General features: G+C 34.9%; 1 protein-coding gene across 2 annotated transcripts in view; it reads right to left on the reverse strand.

The window, feature by feature from the left end:
- The window catches only part of mRpL44 (mitochondrial ribosomal protein L44), a 49,951-nt gene that overhangs the window by 4,797 nt on the left and 25,805 nt on the right, over positions 1-19,349 (reverse strand). For both annotated transcript variants that reach the window (XM_069823795.1, XM_069823804.1), the window contains exons 4-5: positions 10,782-10,866; positions 8,687-8,990 (exon numbers count right to left, since the gene is read on the reverse strand). In XM_069823795.1, the coding sequence (XP_069679896.1) occupies positions 8,687-8,990; positions 10,782-10,866 (389 nt within the window). The remainder of the gene's footprint in view (positions 1-8,686; positions 8,991-10,781; positions 10,867-19,349) is intronic.

Genomic DNA, 19,349 nt, shown 5'->3' on the forward strand with positions numbered 1-19,349 from the left:
TTAATTTGGTGCTAAAATTGGGTCATTGAATGAATTTCCAACGGAATAATTAAAGAAATGTGTCAGTTCTATATAAATCACTCTGTATAAGGTTATTCAAAAGTAAGTGTCCATTTTGAAATGATAATAAGTTCGTCAAATTTTTAGATTCCACAAAAATAAAAACACCAATTTGTTCGTAAAGAAATGGGATTTTTTTTAAACACGAAAAAATTAAACATGACCACCACCATGTTGTTCAACAAGAAATAGTCTTTCTTCTATGTTATAAACAGCATAATAAGCACATTCCTAGGGACGTTTTCAATGACATCCAATATTGATGTTTCAGTTCCTCATGTGTAATAGGTCTACTAAGAAATACCTTTTCTTTCAGATAGCCTCATAACCAGTAGTCAGATTTATGTCTGGTGACCTAGAAGGACAACTGTTCAGAAAATGCCTACTAATTACACGATTACCAAGTGTGTTGCGCAATAGTGTTTTTACATTATTGTGTGTGTGAGGTGAAGCGCTGTCTTGCATGAAAACAATGTTTTCGATTTCATGATTCTGTAATGCTGGTATTGCACAGTCTTGCAACATTTGAAAATATCGCTGCCTGGTTATCGTCACTCTTTTTGTTTGTCCATTTTCAATTTCTTCATAGAAATACGGTCCTATTATGAAATGTGACGTAAAACCACACCAGACAGTAACCTTGAAATTATGTAATCCTTGCTGTTATAATTGTGTTCGGATTATCTTCTGTCCATATCCTGCAATTATGAGTGTTAATATCTCCGTTCAATTCGAAATGTGCCTCATCTGTCTATTTCTCAATCCATGTAATGTTTGATATCTTCTCAATGCATTTGCATATTGTCTATTGCATTCGTAATAGCACTGAAGGAGGCCAATTTGAACTCGTAAAGGTAAAACCATTGTAAAAATTATTAAAATTACTCTCCTACAACTGCTGTCTCTATTCTGAACAACAATTATTATTATTTATACAAGTGTGACACACCATAGCAACGAAAAACATCGATAGAAAACTCCATACCTTCTAAAAAATAATGCCAAGAAATGTTATGAGTTCAGAACTATCAACCTAATATCGCACTCGGCAAAGATTCTCTTGCGAATATTGAATCGACATTTATATTCTAAGATGGAAGAACAGTTGGAAGAAGAGTTGTTTGGCTTCAGGAAGGGAAAAGGTAGGAGATGCAACTGGACTGCTACAGACAATCGAAAAATATCTTGAGAAGAATAAAGAAATGTATGTACCATTTGTGGACCTAGAAAAGGCTTTTGACACATGGATTGGAATAAACTGATGGGGATCCTAAAGAAAATTGGTGTGAATTGGAAAGAGAGAAGACTGTTCAGTAATCTTTATATGAAACTAGTCAAAGTCAGGATAGGAGAAGAAATGTCAGAAGGAAGTGAAATTTGGAGAGGAGTATGTCAAGGATGTCCTTTATCACCTACACTGTTCAACATCTATTTGGAGGATTTAGTAAAGAATTGTTTTCAGAATATGGGAGGAGTGATAGTAGAAGGAAGAAGAATAAAGTGCATAAGATTTGCTGATATGGCGTTGCTAGCTGAAGAGGAGATGATACTAAAGGATACGCTACTGGAATTAAATGACAGCTGTGAGCAGTATGGGATGAAGATAAATGCAAATAAAATGACGAGGATGGTCATAGGAAACTTGAGAATTCTAAATGAGGCAATAGAGCAAGTGGATAGCTTCAAATACTTGGGGTGTACTATAAGCTGTAACATAACTTGCTGCAAGGGGAATAGCAATGGCCAAGGAAGCTTTTAATAGAAAAAGGAGCATCTTCTGCGGACCTCTGAAAAATGAACTAAGGAAGAGACTACTAACTTACTGAAGTGCTTTGTATGGAGTGTGGTATTATATGGAGCAGAAACATGGACATTACGACGAAGTGAAGCTAATAGAAGTGTTTGAAATGTGGATATAGAGAAAAATGGAACGTGTGAAGTGGACAGAATAAGAAATGAAGCTGTGTTGGAAAGAGTGGATGAAGAAAGAATGATGCTGAAACTGATCAGAAAGAGGAAAAGGAATTGATTGGGTCACTGGCTGAGAAGAAACTGCCTATTGAAGGACGCACTGGAAGGAATGATGAACAGGAAAAGAGTTTGGGGCAGAATCAATCAATCAATCTTCTTAATGTATCCAGCAGTTTGCTGACAACATAAAGTCCACTGTAGTCTTTCCAGTGTTCGGGGCATAAGAAGATATCAGATGATAGACGACATTAAGATATATGGATCATATGAGGAGACAAAGAGGAAGGCAGAAAATAGGAAAGATTGGAGAAAGCTGGGTTTGCAAGAAAAGAAATAATTTCTATCTCAAAGTTATCCTTTAATAACTCCAAATAATAAATATAATTCAAGAAAGACGTCCCTTGAGCAGAACACTAAATGAATGAAATGAAAACCTTCTAACAGTAATGGTACCTATATGAAACCAAACTGCTGATATGTACACTGCTGATATGTACAAACTGTTTCAAAATGAAAACTTACATTTGAATAACCCTATATAATACACTTAATTTCTTTTGTAAACCAACTAAATAAAACCGAGCAAGTTGGCTCAGACAGTTGGCTCATATTTGGGAGTCCCAGGTTCAAACTCCATGGCCAACCAATTTGACTGGGGGGGTTTCATGGTTTCCCTCGGTCACAAAGGCAAATGTCGAATTGGAAATTTACATGCCATGATTCATCTCCACCTTAATCACCAATATAATAAACATTAATCAAAATCTATAATCAATCACATCTACAGCATATGATAGAAACAGGAATTCAACAAGAGTGAAAACAGCCTACTGTTATATTCACAGATGTTAAAGCATATATAAATAAACTTAACAAAAAAAATTAATAAACAAAAGAAAATAATAGATGAATAAATATAATAATAATAATAATAATAATAATAATAATAAATACCATATATCTATGCAAGCTAACAATACTTTCTGAACTGAACTAGAAATACAGCAATAAGTGATATTGCAACCTTGAATTGTACCTACTGATTAAACGTGATCAAGGATGAGAATGGTGACTTGCTTGCAGACTCTCATTCAGTCCTGAACAGATGGAAAAATTATTTTGGACAACTACTAAATATACATAGGCCAAATAGAAATGATCGGGGCGAAACTGAAATACAAACTGCTGAGCTATTTATACCCGAACCCACACTTTCTGAAGTCGAAATTGCAATAGAAAATCTGAAAAATTATAAGTCTCCAGGTATCGATCAAATTCCAGCAGAATTAATACAAGAGGGTGGAAGCGTACTATCTAACGAAATTTATAAGCTTGTACTTGCTATTTGGGAAAAGGAAATTGTACCAGAGCAATGGAAGGAGTCCATAATCGTACCTATCTTTAAGAAGGGGGGCAAGACTAACTGTAGTAAATTTCGAGGAATATCACTTTTGTTGACGTCGTACAAAATTTTGTCCAATATTCTTTTGAGAAGATTAACTCCATATGTAGATGAAATTATTGGAGATCATCAGTGTGGTTTTAGGAGTAAAAGATCAACTATTGATCAGATATTTTGTATTCAACAGATAATGGAGAAAAATGGGAGTATAAGGCTACAGTGCATCAATTATTCATAGATTTCAAAAAGGCATATGACTCGGTTAAGAGAGAAGTTTTGTATGATATTCTTATGGAATTTAGTATTCCCAAGAAACTAGTTTGATTAATTAAAATGTGTCTCAGTGAAACGTACAGCAGAGTCTGTATATGTCAGTTTCTGTCAGATGTGTTTCCAATTCACTGTGGGCTAAAGCAAGGAGATGCACTATCACCTTTACTTTTTAACTTTGCTCTAGAGTATGCCATTAGGAAAGTCCAGGATAACAGAGAGGGTTTGGAATTGAACGGGTTACATCAGCTGCTTGTCTATGCGGATGACGTGAATATGTTAGGACGAAATCCATAAACGATTAGGGAAAACACGGGAATTTTACTTGAAGCAAGTAAAGAGATAAGTTTGGAAGTAAATCCCGAAAAGACAAAGTATATGATTATGTCTCGTGACCAGAATATTCTACGAAATGGAAATATAAAAATAGGAAATTTATCCTTTGAAGAGGTGGAAAAATTCAAATACCTGAGAGCAACAGTAACAAATATAAATGATACTCAGGAGGAAATTAAACACAGAATAAATATGGGAGATGCCTGTTATTATTCGGTTGAGAAGCTTTTATCATCCAGTCTCCTGTCAAAAAATCTGAAAGTTAGAATTTATAAAATAGTTATATTACCGGTTGTTCTTTATAGTTGTGAAACTTGGACTCTCACTTTGATAGAGGAACATAGGTTAAGGGTGTTTGAGAATAAGGTGCTTAGGAAAATATTTGGGGCTAAGAGGGATGAAGTTACAGGAGAATGGAGAAAGTTACACAACACAGAACTGCACACATTGTATTCTTCACCTGATATAATTAGGAACATTAAATCCAGACATTTGAGATGGGCACGGCATATAGCACTTATGGGCAAATCCAGAAATGCATATATAGTGTAAGTTGGAGGCTGGAGGGAAAAAAACCTTTGGGGAGACCGAGACGTAGATGGGAAGATAATATTAAAATGGATTTGAGGGAGGTGGGATATGAAGATGTTAATGTTATGTTTTATTTAATGACGCTCGCAACTACAGAGGTTATATCAGTGTCACCAGATGTGCCGGAATTTTGTCCCGCAGGAGTTCTTTTACATGCCAGTAAATCTACTGACATGAGCCTGTCGCATTTAAGCACACTTAAATGCCATCGACCTGGCCCGGGATTGAACCCGCAACCTTGGGCATAGAAGGCCAGCACTATACCAACTCGCCAACCAGGTCGACGGATATGACGATAGAGACTGGATTGATCTTGCTCAGGATAGGGACCTATGGCGGGCTTATGTGAGGGTGGCAATGAACCTCCAGGTTCCTTAAAGGCCAGTAAGTATTGGCCAATAACAAACATACCATGAGCAATGCAAGCTTGAGTATCAAAGGGTTGCCAATGTTAACTGTTTGAGTGGGACAATAATGCTCTTAGCAAGGTGACCAAACCAAGTGCTTCTGTTCCTTATAAATACGACAAAACTAGATAATAGTCACAGTAAACTATCATGCAACTGGATAGTTCAAATTCTGAACTCTTCACTAACTTTACATCAGCTGTTATTTTAACAGCCTGTGAATATAACAAGACTGCATCTAAACTTCACTGCATAAAATAACAATAAAAGTGCTGAGTGAATTTAAACTTGATTGTGAATTGCAGTATCATTCAATTTGAAGTTGATTCACATGTAAATACTGTAGATAATGTATACTGTAAAAACATATAGTATATTCTTTTCAGGAATTTTATTTACATTTATAGAAAAATAAATAATTATTAAAATAAATATATTTCATTAAACATAAGTAGTTCTTTATTTCAAAACTTCACTCAAGTATGATCTCACCTTGACAAAAGACTAGAGAATAATTAATGTTGTATTGTAATAAACATGCATTTATTTACGAACCTTTTCCACGCCTCTAATTAAATAGAGATGAATGTATGGTATAAGTAGAGACACAGAAGGGCAACTATGATTGAGGATTACGATACAGACACCAACTATTCAAGTATTGGTGTGCTATGCTGCATGGCACATTTCTGTCTCAGCAAATTTTGTAAAGAATCCTGCTTGTATTGCATGAAGAATACTTTTATTGGCGATTGGCAGAAGACTCAGCATGCACAAACGCAATGGTAGAACTATTGATTTCCACTGACTGACCACTTTGAACTATCCTCAGCATAGTTATTATCCTTCTGCTATAATAAATGAATTCGTGTATGATATGAGAACCTCATGAAGATGATAGATTAAATAATAGAGAAAGGAAATTTGAGATATGCAGATAAACCTATCAACACTATGGCTAGGAATTGCCTCAAAGAGGACCCAATCCCTGACTGGGATTTGACTGGCCCAGGGAAGTTTGATGCATGCAACCCTTCTCAGGGCCTAAGGAAGGAGCGAATACACCGACGGTTCCCAGCAGGCTCCACAGCACTTGCTATGGTAGCCGACCAGACTGGGCTTCGGCGACCAGTTGGGCATAACTGCTAGCCATTCATCCCTCGTGAGACAAGGACCTAGTAGGTTCGTATGCAGTGTGCTGCTTAGGGATCTCCCAAAGCAGTCGAGTTGCTATAAGGCTGAATGGCTAGGAACAAGGTTAGGGATTTCAAGGTCACAAGCCTCAGTAAAGTTGGAGAAATGTGGCGGTCCCCTCACAACTTGACCCAAGTGGTGCTGGCTTCATTCGACAGGTCCAATACGAATGCTACCAACTCCGATCCCTGTCGCAGTAATCCTGGAGCTGCGACCCCCACCCCCAGAGCCTACCAGTTTCCTGGCGCAGTGCCATGCAGCACCTGCAGACAACTTCCACGATCGCAGAAGTAGTAAATCTGTCTATGCTGTCACCTGGTCCCTACGGCCAAAGCACAAGGCAAACTGCAAGCCAATGAGGCCAGTGACATTGCCAGAACTTCAGTGGACTCGCAACCATGCCCATCGGGTTCTGGCATACCACAGACCAATAAGAAGAAGGGTTCAGCTAACCCTGCACAAAGCGGTTTTTCCACTGCTAGTTGTTAGAATGAGGCAGAAAGTCCATCTATTTCTGCATGAGAGACTTTGGTAGTCCCTCAGGCCAATGTGCTGGCTGTTCCTATTCACTTGCAGACCAGTTCCGAAAGGGCATCACAGGAGGCAGAGCTCCCCTTAACACTGAAATCCCAGAGGTGTCAGGTGCTGCTTCTGATGTCGGAAAGCAGCTCCTTGATCTCCTTCACCAGCCTGTTCTCACATACTGGAGGTGCTACCGAAACAGTCCTGATTAGGAGAGGGACAACTCTCCAGTGATTATTATGCCAGCCTTTACAGGTCCCCTGGGCCAGCTAAATTTAGAGTTCCAAGCATAGTACCACTCAGCTTGTGCTCATATAGGATGTGCGGAAGAATGGCTGTGAAAACCACCTGCGAAAGGGACTATGCAATCTCTGCAATTTTCTCGCAGATAGAGTAGCATACAATCTGCTGCACTCCAAGTATGAGAAGCCTGTTTGCTTTGTGCTGAGGGGAGTTGACATGTACACAACAGAACAGGACATCCAGGGAGACCTATAGTTCCAAGGCATACCATCCAGAGGGTGACAGGAATGTATTCTTCAAGGACAAAGGCCAAATTCCCCATGGTCATTGGCGATGTAGGCAACACCCCTGAAACTCGGCATAAAATGAAAAACCTGTCGCAGTGTTGCCTGATGAGGATAACCATTGAGGATTACGTATGTCTCCAGCAGACGCCCATTCCAGTGGTATTACCACATGCAGGCTAGCTGCAGAGAGCACTACTACGACTTGGTCTCCAGAGCCTTGTTTCTTTATAAGTTGCACCACGTGAAGGTGAAGATGGAAAATGGGTAAAAGAAAGGTTATATATGAACTGCACTTTGATATCTCTTCATTACCTACTTTACATTTATTTTAATCTATATTCTGATTGCCTGAATAGCAAGAAATTAAAAATTGCATATTATTTTTAAAATAATTCAAGTTGAACAGTGTGAAGTAGTTCACAACTAATATCTGATTTCAGTATCCAACACAGATTTACTTTTTCATGCCTAAAGAAGAACACTTGAGACTGAGCAGTTTGTTCTATGTATATAAGGGTGTGTGTAATTTAGAAAATTGCTGCCTCACAAAATGTTACCTAAACATCAAATTCGCAGTGAATTCTTTGAAAGAATGTAACTGTCTCTGATTGTTTCCAAAGTGAAGTACCGGTAATATTTAGATATCTATGGATATGTAAAGTTTTGCTTGTCCTTAGTCTCGGACAAAATGAGTTGGTGTGAATGAAATGTATGTATGTGTAAATGCATGTATGAACTACATAGTTCAGCATCTTTATTTCGAGAATAATTATTTGTAAGGTTGAAAGTTATCTTCTTTATACTTGTTTCACACATTTTAATGTAATGTTTCTAGATAAATAAATAAGTTCTCGATTTAAAAAAAAAAAAGTTACCAACATATTAATTTCAGTTTTGTTTGTATTCCTTAACATAGTTCACAGTCTTAAATTAGGTTCGTTTCTATAAAAAGGAAAAATAATGATGGCGTCTTATGTGTTTTATCAGTATGATATGTCAACTGGAGATCAATCATGCCCACTAGTTAAATGTGAGGTTTAGATATAATACCTTATCCACTACTTTACACTAGGAAACATGACAGAGTTATAAATTCTGTGGTACTGTGCATAGAAACCAATAACTTCTCAAATTTAAAACAAACGAGATAATATTATTAATGTGATGCTAAACCTTCATGTATCATCTCTCAAATTGTGCGTGTTGTGTACAAAGTTGTAGTAGAGAATGGAAATCAATTCTAGCTCTGAAACAAAGCCAGTATGGAAACCAGGTGTTATAGACATATATAAAATAACAGACCTCAGTGCAATAAATCCTTGATTTGCTCAGAACAGATTAAGTGAGAGTTACGAGTTTCATGCACAGTGCCACAGAATTATTACCACTATAATACAACTTACCTACTCCCATGAACTCTTTACTGCAATATACAGCAACTTGATATGATGCAAGTATTGTATTACGTCCACATTCATTAATCAGTCTTGGCTCCGGTTCACTTTTTCCATCACGTTTCAGAATGTCAGTAAGAATTTTCATAGGATCTTGCACTACCCAAATTTCATTCACATCTTTTCCAGCTAGCTGTGTAAGAACGAAATCACGAACAAATTCTCTAGCCTTATCTTCTCCTGAACTCTCTGCAAGTGCTCCAACTATAGCTTTGAATGTTTTGGCAAGAGTGGTGTCCGTAACAGGAAAGTCCTGTAAGAATACATTGCGTTAAAATTCGTTCAATATCTGTTCCTAATAAAAATAATAAACGTAATAGTGATAATGATAATATTAACAATAATAATAATAATAATAATGATAATAATAATACTCAGTGTTAACTGAGACAGACATCACATTGTTGATATGGTGACCAAGCTGTGATTATTACAAGAAGAAGTAAAATCATTAATTTATTTTTGTATTCTATTAGTTGCATACAATAAAAATAAGTATTGATAATATTAAAATATGGTGTCAGAAGTGGGATTCGAACCCACGCTCCATCTCGGAAACTAGAATGTACAAAAGAGCACTGCGCACTTCAGGACCTTAAACAGATGCAGCTTTAGAACATTCATTGATAAGAGAAGAAGTAAGAAAACAAATTGATGAAAAGAAAATGAAATAGCAAAGAATTTACCAGAATTTCCTGAAGGAAACAAAGTAAGAATGGAAATCAATTTTAGCTCTGAAACAAAGCCAGTATGGAAACCAGGTGTTGTGATTTACAAGAAATATCCAAGATCATTTGTAAAAAAGCAATAGAGCCAACTTAAAATCTAGATGGAGAATGGAGAATATTTTATGAAGATACATTAGAAAAACATCAAATGGTAGAAAAGAATAAGAGTACAGAGAAGGAAAATGAAAAAGATAGAGAAAAGAAAAACAACCAGAAACGAAGCTAAAAACATGTCACCTGACTATTAAATATAATCTCAAATAAGTTTTGTTTTAATGTAAGCAAAGAAGAAGTGCAATCATCTTCCTCCCACTTCAGTATTGGATGTAGACTAACATACAGAACTTCAAAAGAAACAAAGCCATTAAATCAATTTGTATCAGTTACACCTTGATCAGAGGATTATCCAAATTACTGCATGGTATACATTACATTTCCACTTCATTTTTACAATTTACTTTTTTCAATAAGAAAAATGGTGTCTAAAACACTCGTGATTGACTCTGATATTTCTCATTAAGTACTGCAATGCCCGTAATTACAGGACATTACAAACTGATTTAACATTTTTACTGTGAAATTTGAACTGATCGTAGAAAGCATCAATGCTAGCATATGATAAGCTTTGCTTTATTTTATTCAACATTACCACTATATATCAGTTTTATTGAAAACAATCTTCTGAATTTACAGGCTGTCATTAAAGACAAAGTAAAAAGAACAATGGTTTTTATATCTGGTATGCGCCTTAATAGGACTTTCCTTTCTGGTCTATTATCATCATATTACTATATCAACAACTCTGACTTGTCTTTACAATTCATAACCAAACTACACTAACAGAACACATCACAAACTCCAATCATAACTACAGCAACATAGACACTGACATGAAAATACTGTACATCCAGCAAAAAAACAGAAACTTGACACTCTAGAACAATATGAAATTTACAACATATAAAAACACATCCCCAGCACATCCTGAACATTCAACTCAACTTCAAAACACACACCCTTTTCGATACAATCACAACAGGAAACTGGGACATTCACAAGGCTTTGAACAATGAAGAATATCACTTCGAAACTAGTCAGCCAGGTAAATTCCTCATATTAACACAGTAAAGAAGTTACAAAGTTAATCAATAATTATATAAGTTTTAAAAGTGTATATGGAACAATGGAGAATCTAAAAGAGTTGCCACATGCAACTACTTATCCTCATCTATCTTCATGTCATGGCTGATAAATCAACTTATTTTACATTTAAAATATTAAAAACTACCCGTGAAAATTGCCTTTATCCTACTTACAGAACAAAGAATGATGTCTGTTGTTCCAATATGTTTTGAAACATGAGCCAAAGTTGCATCTGACATCAAATAATCATTAATACCACTGAAATGAAAACAAAAAAAGATATGATTGTATTTTCCCTTCTTCAGATGTAATGAGAAAATAAAGTTACAAAAAACATACATGATGACACATTAATTTGTTCCATAAAACAAAGTGAATTGAAATATGCATATGCATATATATATATATATATATATATATATATATATATATATATAAACAAACATTTATGAATAGACAATTTTTTCGTGACATAACAGCCCATGAAGGGCCAAAGCTGACCAGCCGATTGCTGGGCTCATGTCCACATGTCAGCAGAAGTGAACTATTATCCAACCAGTATGGGGGTATCATGTGGACAGCACAATGATCCTCCAAGTCATTATAGCTGATTTTGCTATCTACCATAGCTTCCCAAATTCATTATGATGCTGGGTGGGCACTGTTCCAATACACTGGCTGAAATTTCATGAGAAAATTTATTCTCCATGAGAATTCGAACCAGTGTGCATTCCATAACGTGAATCTTAGGCATGATGCCTTAGTTCATGATGTCACAGTGCAGGACGAGTATGCAATTACAATTAATATAATTATAGTACGAAAGTGAATTTGTATTACTTTCTACTGATTCAGGTATGTGAAAGTTCTATGTCTATATTTGTTAGATGAACCAATGCCATGTCCTTCCAAAGGAAAGTCAAAATACTGGGTAGCACACAAAAAAATAGCCCACCTCTCATTTGAATGAATGTATAAATGCACATGTCACCACTGAATGAAGATGTGTAAGTATATACTTGCTTCAACTTGCGTATTGTACTGTATAACAGTGATAGAATAACTATAATTTAAACTATCATTTGAATCTTTGGATTTAACTAATATTAACTGGCCATTATGTGTTATTGTTTCTAATAAAGACCCTGAAATTTTTCTTATTGACAACTTTTATATTTTATGTGCATCATTTCCAGGAAAACTGATTCATAGATATTGAATAAGAACAAAATCCGTCCAACAGTTTAGGAGGAGACAAAGACACATAGACAAACAAACAGCATGTCCAAAACTATATTTCCGGTTATCAAGGATGCTGAAAATGTGCATTTTCGCGAGAATCTCGTTTTTTTCTGCTTCAATAGTTTCTCTATTTTGAGTTAGAAAGTAAAGAGGTAAAAATACATAAACAAGTACGAAAAGGGAAAAAGAAGGAAAGGAGATAAAAAGAAGAAAAAATAAAAGGCAGAAGGAAATAAGAAAGAATGAATGAATGAAATAGGGATGAATATAAATATAAAAAAGAACATATTTTACTTCATTTATAAACTGTACTGTTTAGAGTTATTGTTTTCCAATGCCATATACTTCATAATGAAGCCATTTCTCTTCTTGCATTCTAATATTTTTCATAGACAGATACTTTCATTCTATGAAGCATTGGACATTTAATGAAATGTTCATAATCTATTTCTTCGTTTATTTATAATTTCTTCCAGAATATATGGATTACTTTTGTACAATTTACATACAAAATGTTTATACAGCCAGTGCTGACATACTGCGGAGAAATTTTAATTACTTCACCTTTCATAAACGAAATAGAACGTGTTCAAAATCAAGCTCTCAGGCTCATTACTGGTGTAATCAAAACAACTCCAATAGTTTCTATGAGATTCCTCACTAATATTAACAACATCAAAATGACAATAAAAGAAAAAGCACTGATTCAATATGAAAAACTTATCAGATTACCAGGAAGCAATTGGAATTCATACAGTCCTCTCTGTAGATTAAAAACTCATGCCTTTATTTCGATTAAATATTGCGAAATGCTTGTAAATTCATTTATGTACGACTGTATATACTAGACTGTGGTGTAAACTACTGTGGAACACACCTACCTGTATCAGTAGGAGGATCATTTTGACGAAAGTACGTCGTCATCTTCAGTTACTTATTATTTATTACTTAATAATATAATCGTTTCCAGTTTAATAATAGTTCCACAGTACTGTATATGTAATGTAGTACTCATAAAGTGAATACAACAAAGATGATGCTAATGACTTTTGAATGATTTATTTCTCTAAAACAATATTATCTAGAGTTTTTGTAATAAGATTATTTATTCTAACACACCACACATGGGACTGACGTCTGATTTAAGTTTCTTTATGGGTTATATGGGTTAAATGAGGGGTTTTGTGGTATTGTGATTATAAAAACTGATTACAATAATATCAATATATTAATCCTTTCTCTTAATCAGATTAGTACATGAACAATAAGAATCTAACATAGGCTAAATCATTATAAATAAGTGCATTCCACATAAGCATATTTAGCTGTGAAAAGTTGAAAATCTGTTTGTGCAATCATACGCAGCACATGGAAGCATCTTGAAATTAGTTGCTTTATGAATAAAAATGATGATGTAACACCACAATCAACTATCCATATGCTAAGCGGGAGCTAATGTTTTGGTAGCATCGGGTACTTGTTGACACTGCCTGCTGGATCACATCCTATGGCTGCTTACACTGCCTACCCAATCAATGCTTATGCGCAAGTATCCGCTAGGTGGCAGGTAGTGATTTTGCATTATGAATAAATGATAAATGAATGAATAAATGTAACAATGAATTAATAAATATAACTATGAATTATTAAATATAGCAATAAATGAATAAATAAATACATATGTTGAAGAATAAATTTATAAATTAATGTATAAATGAGTGAAGAAATGTGTAAATGTATGAATAAATTTATACATGCTTGAATAAATATCTACATGAATGATTAGGCCTAATGTAAAACTGTGAAAATGAATGAATATTGTAGCAATAAATTAATGAATATAACATGAATTAATAAATGTATATATGGCAGAATAAATTTAGAATTGGATTAGCCTAATTAAAATATAAGTGGACGAATAAATATATAAATAATGAATGGATGAATAAATATATGAATTCATAATACATATATAAATTGCTTATTAAATATATGAACTGCTGTATAAATGGATGAATAAATATACGAATGGATGAATAAATAAATGAATCAATATATAAGTGAACAAACAAATATATAAGTAATAAAATAAATATATAAATGAATGAATAGGTATATAAATTAATGAAGAGGTATATAAATGAATGAATAAATATATAAAGGAATGAATATATATGAATGAATAAATGATTGAATTAATATGGAAATAAATGATTATTAATAACAAATAAATCGAAATCCACTGAATTTAACAAGTCAGCTTCGCGAAGTAACAAACTGCTCATTAATATGTAGGCCTACTTTTGGAATCTAAGCCATTACATGTTACAATATATTTATGGATTCATAACATTCAAGTTCTATGATGCCTACAACACAGGCAAAACATAGGCGCATATCAACATTATAATTATGAATATTATAAAAAAGCGGTAGGGTCTGCTTCTACATGAACGATACTTAGCGAAACAACAATCGAGATCTATAAATCCATTCTCTATGGAGAGAGAGAAGACGATGCATGGCAACAATAGCAATGCCGTTGCTGTGTTACATGCCTTCCAAATTAAATCCTTGAAAATGTTGGGTCGTTTTAGAGGTGTATTGCGTCAAATAACGAATAACCCTAGACTGAGAGAGTCTCTAAGACCGGAGAGACTCCTAGTCAATGGGATAAAGGCCATAGGTGTAGCAGGCTTGGCAGGAGCCGCTCATGCCACCTACCGCTACTACAAGGAAAGCGGCTATTATGACTCTCCAGAGGAAGAAACACAGAAAGCCATCATAAAAATGATGTTCCTGAAAAGGAGTAAAAAATTCTGCAAACTCAAAGAGGAACACCTGTACACACCATCAGAGGAGGTCATAGAAATTACAGATTATACGAAATGTGAGGAGGTGGAGATCCCATAAGAGAAGAGAATGGAACAACAGGGCCAACAGACCTCCAAAGGTGACGACCAATCATCCTCGCCTCCTCTCCCACCCCCTCAACAGTAAAGGTATGAACTTATGCATTCAACTTATATAATAATGGACTCCTGTCTCCATCTCATAGCAGTTCTGTACTCTGTTACTAGACCAGTGGCTCCCAGCCTTTTGAGTGTCACAGACACCATAAGTTTCATATTTCATTTTGACGGACCGTCTAAAATGTTTTGCATAATTTATGCCCAAAAACATGTTCTACTCATAATTTTGCATAATCTAGTGAAGTAATCCTTAATAAATCTGTAGCAAAATTAAATTTTAGTTTTAGCTTTTGAATATGATGTGAAATTGTATAGGTAAATATAAATTTAATATACTTTACGTTGTATGATGTTTCCTGAGAAAAATAGCATTTTTTTTATTATATTCAACATAAGCTTTTTAATATGATGGCTGTTACCTTATTACAGCTGTCAGCTTTGACAAGTCTCGTTCAAGAGTAGGCAAGTCTAGCTCAACATTAAATTTACTCCCATATTTGTTCTCCAAGAAGACCAAAGCAGAAAATGTATACTGGACGCAAGTACTATGTTCTTGCAATTGACATTTAAATATTGTATTGCAATTCGAAAACATCGGGCCACATGGTTGTACAGTTGTCAAAAAAAAAGTTCCCTTTGGATATCTTCACTAAAATTCGGAGACAGGCGATGTTACACGTTGTTGGACCACATTGCCTGATATCTATAATTATAATTGAAGTATTCTGTGTGTTACTTTATAGCGTAATGGCAGCATTCTGGCCTCGTATTCGTGAGGTCCTGTGTTCGAACACAAACTATTCCTTTTTATGTTTTTTTTTTTTTTTTGTTTTTAAGATAGAGAGAGAAAATACACATAACTGCTCCTGTCTCTTTCATGACTATTTTAGTAATTAATATCAGGTGAATGTATTATGCCATGACTTTATCATTATTTATTACGACATTATGGCTGCAAATGGAAAGAAAAAAAAGATTTTATTCTCAACAAAAATATCTTTCGTGGCATAAACGAAACAAACTTACTGGTATCTGCCTTAGAACATTCAAACAACTAAGCATTCAAAAAACAAAACAAAAAGCCACAATTCAATATTTAGTCTATCTTCCCCATATCTCGAACACATCGAGTGGGCATGGAATCGACTAATCTTTGCAAATAGTGACTGTTCTCAGATACGACATTCCAGGCATCCTGGACATAGTACATACATAAGTGTTCTGCCTATGGTCAGGTCTTTCACTGCAAACCCAGCATTCTCCAATCTTTTCTATTTTCTGCCATCCTTTTAGTCTTCGCATATGATCCACATATCTTAATGTCATCCATTATTCTTCTCAACCAGTGACCCAACCAATTCCTATTTCTCTTTCTAATCAGATTCAGCATCATTCTTTCTTCACCCACTTTTTCCAACACAACTTCATTTCTTATTCTGTCTGTCCACTTCACATGCTCCGTTTTTCTCCACATCCACATTGCAAACGCTTCTATTCGTTTCTCTTCATTTCGTCGTAATGTCCATGTTTCTTCCCCATAAAATACCATGCTCCACACAAAGCACGTCATTAGCCTCTTCCTTAGTTATTTTTCCAGAGCCCTGCAGAAGATAGTCCTTTTTCTATTAAAAGTTTCCTTCACTCATGTTTGCAGTTTTTCTTGGGAAGGATAAATGTGGTAACTTCCCGTTGCTTTCCGCACATCACTGTCTCTTTTGCATCTTATTAGATCCCAGGGGGCCCAAGCGTGGAACTGAGGAGAGTGGATTTGACTATTTGGGCCCTCCAGACTTCACTGAAATTCACAAGTCTTAAATATTAGTTCTATCAGGATTTTTGACCTGATCAGAGACCAGGAAATCCCAATTAACCTTTGCCCCTCCATATCCTGGACTAGCTTCTACAAATCATCAGAAAATCTTGGATGGGGATTGGGCCAATTTTTCCGCAAATGTTTCTATACTTGTGCTCTCAAACTCAGTCGGAATTTAGATGTCAGCATCTCAGTTTCAATTCCTCGTCACTCCTTTTCTTGTCATTGTTTCAAGATAGTATAATGTAACAATATAAAAAGAAAAAACTAACACCAGTATTATGTAACTGTGTTGTTCCAAACCTAATATTAAATTTATGTTATTTATATTGCTAAAGAACGATAACTAAATAAATTATAACTTGAATAATATTTATATCTCTAAAGAACAATAACAATATAAATGTCTTGAATATTATTTATATAGTATCACTGAAGAAAGATAATAGATTATAAATGATAAATATCGGTTTGTTTAATTAATATAAGGTATTATATAATATTGATATTGATATTGATATTGATATATTTATTTCTACAACTCTTATTTGGTAATGGGTCGCCACCACATCTCTGTATTCATGCTCCCCATTACCTTCTAATTACAATAAACTTTCATTGACGTGTGCTGTCATCTTATTTTACCTTTGTTACCTCTATTACTATAATACATACTCTCAATTTGCTTTCTAACCTCTCCCCTTAAAATTTTCCCTTCTTTCTAATGAACACCTCACCACTTTTATTGTTTACTTATATTTGAAGTACTTCCTATCGTCTAAAATTTCCCTAATTTTGAACTTTTACTAACACTATTTAATCATACTCATTCACTTTCATCACTAATTTACAATCAGTTCAACCTCTCCTCACTTCTGTCATCACTCTTATCCCCTATTTCTCCATTAAACACTGAATCACATTTATTTTGTTAAACTGTTCCCTTTCACCCCGATAAATTTTCCGTTTGCCACTATTTTTGTAAGTCAACTCAACCTTCATTTGTAAACTTAACTTTAAAATCTTGCTGTCTTCCTATCATTTCAATTTCTCTGATTATACGCTAACTTAGTCGACACTCCAATATTAGTAACATTTCACTATCAATTACTATTAACAAACACTTCTAATTTTCTCTGGTCACTTCCTTTACCAACTCTTGTTTCTCTGGACACTAATTCACTTATTCGTTCATACATTCTCTCTCCGATTATTTTGCTAGATACTCTTACTCCTTGAACACTCGCTTTATTGTTTCTGTGTCTTTTGCCACACTTTTATCACTCCACCCCCCTTAAGCACCAACTTCGTAGACTGTAGTTCTGTGGTTCCTTATTTCATTCCTTTCCCTCACAAGTAGATGGACTACCCAAATCTTCTTTACTTCCCCTCTTTGTCGGCTCCGGACGTCTTGCTAGTTTCTTCTTAACCATCTTCTTGACTTGTTTTCTATGACCTACTCTTCCTGCTGTCAGCTGATTCGTCATCTTATCCCTTCCGCTATTGTCAGCAGTCTTCAGTGACTGTTGCTTTCATGGTGACGAAGGACTTATTTGCGACCACGTGTCTCTCCTTTCAATGACGTCATACGTGTCTGCTTCCATTCTTCCTGAATTTGCTGTTTCAGACATTCCTTGTGTGGTTACTGCCCTCGCTTCGGATTGTCCTGAGCTAATTGAATTCCTTCTTGAAACTTCTGCCACACTTCCTTGGCTACTTCTTCCGCCCATTTGCTTGTTTATAATCTTCCTCATTTTCATTTTCAAGTCCCTCCTGTTTCCTTCTATAACCTCGGACTCCAATTCCTTTTGATTCAAATTTTCTAAACAAAATTCTAGATCGAAAATCTCATTATTGATATTCAATTTATCTCCATACAGCCTGGCAAAATGTCCGTTCTTCCTAGCCGCAACAATCTTCTTCTACATCTCGTCTCATAATCATAGTCCAACTAGAGTTGAATGTTTGAGTTTTTTAAGCACTTTCTTCTATACAGAATTTTCACCTTTGTTAACATGTTTTTGAATTTGACCACGATAGGTCGATCCAACCCTCTTCCGACCCTGTAGGCTTCTTCAATTTGTCCGTCGCTCACATCTATATTGAAAACCTCCCAGCACACTTTGAATACAGTGTCATACATTGTCTCGTTCTTTTCCTGTTCCATTTCTTCTATGCCGAAAAATACTAAGTTCTTCTTCCTCTGCTTATCCTCCCAGAATTTTAATTTCCTCTTCATTTGTATGTTTTCTAACTGCATTTCTTCCATCTTCCTGCTGAAATCCTCGACTTTTTCTTTCATCTCCTTCATTGTAACCTCCATTTTTTCTGTTCGGAATTCGCTACACTCCGGTCTATGACCTCACTATATAGCCTTCTAACTAACAGAGCTTCTCGCACACGTCTGTCCTGAGCGCTGACTGCTGTAGGACTGTATTATATAATATATAATTCATTATTTAAATAAAATAACGTATTTTACAAAGAAAAATGGTTATTTATATTATACTAATTACTTACATAAAGTACAGATTATTTATATCGCGAAAGAACAATAACAGAATATAAATAACTTGAATATTATTTATAATGCTAAAAACGAAAACAGAATATAAAATGATAACTTGAATATTATTTATATCGCTAAAGAAAGATAACAGAATATAAATAACGTGAATATTATTTATATCCTTAAAGAACGATAACAAAATACA

This window comes from Periplaneta americana, chromosome 1 (assembly GCF_040183065.1).
Source record: "Periplaneta americana isolate PAMFEO1 chromosome 1, P.americana_PAMFEO1_priV1, whole genome shotgun sequence".
Taxonomy (NCBI): Eukaryota; Metazoa; Arthropoda; class Insecta; order Blattodea; family Blattidae; genus Periplaneta; species Periplaneta americana.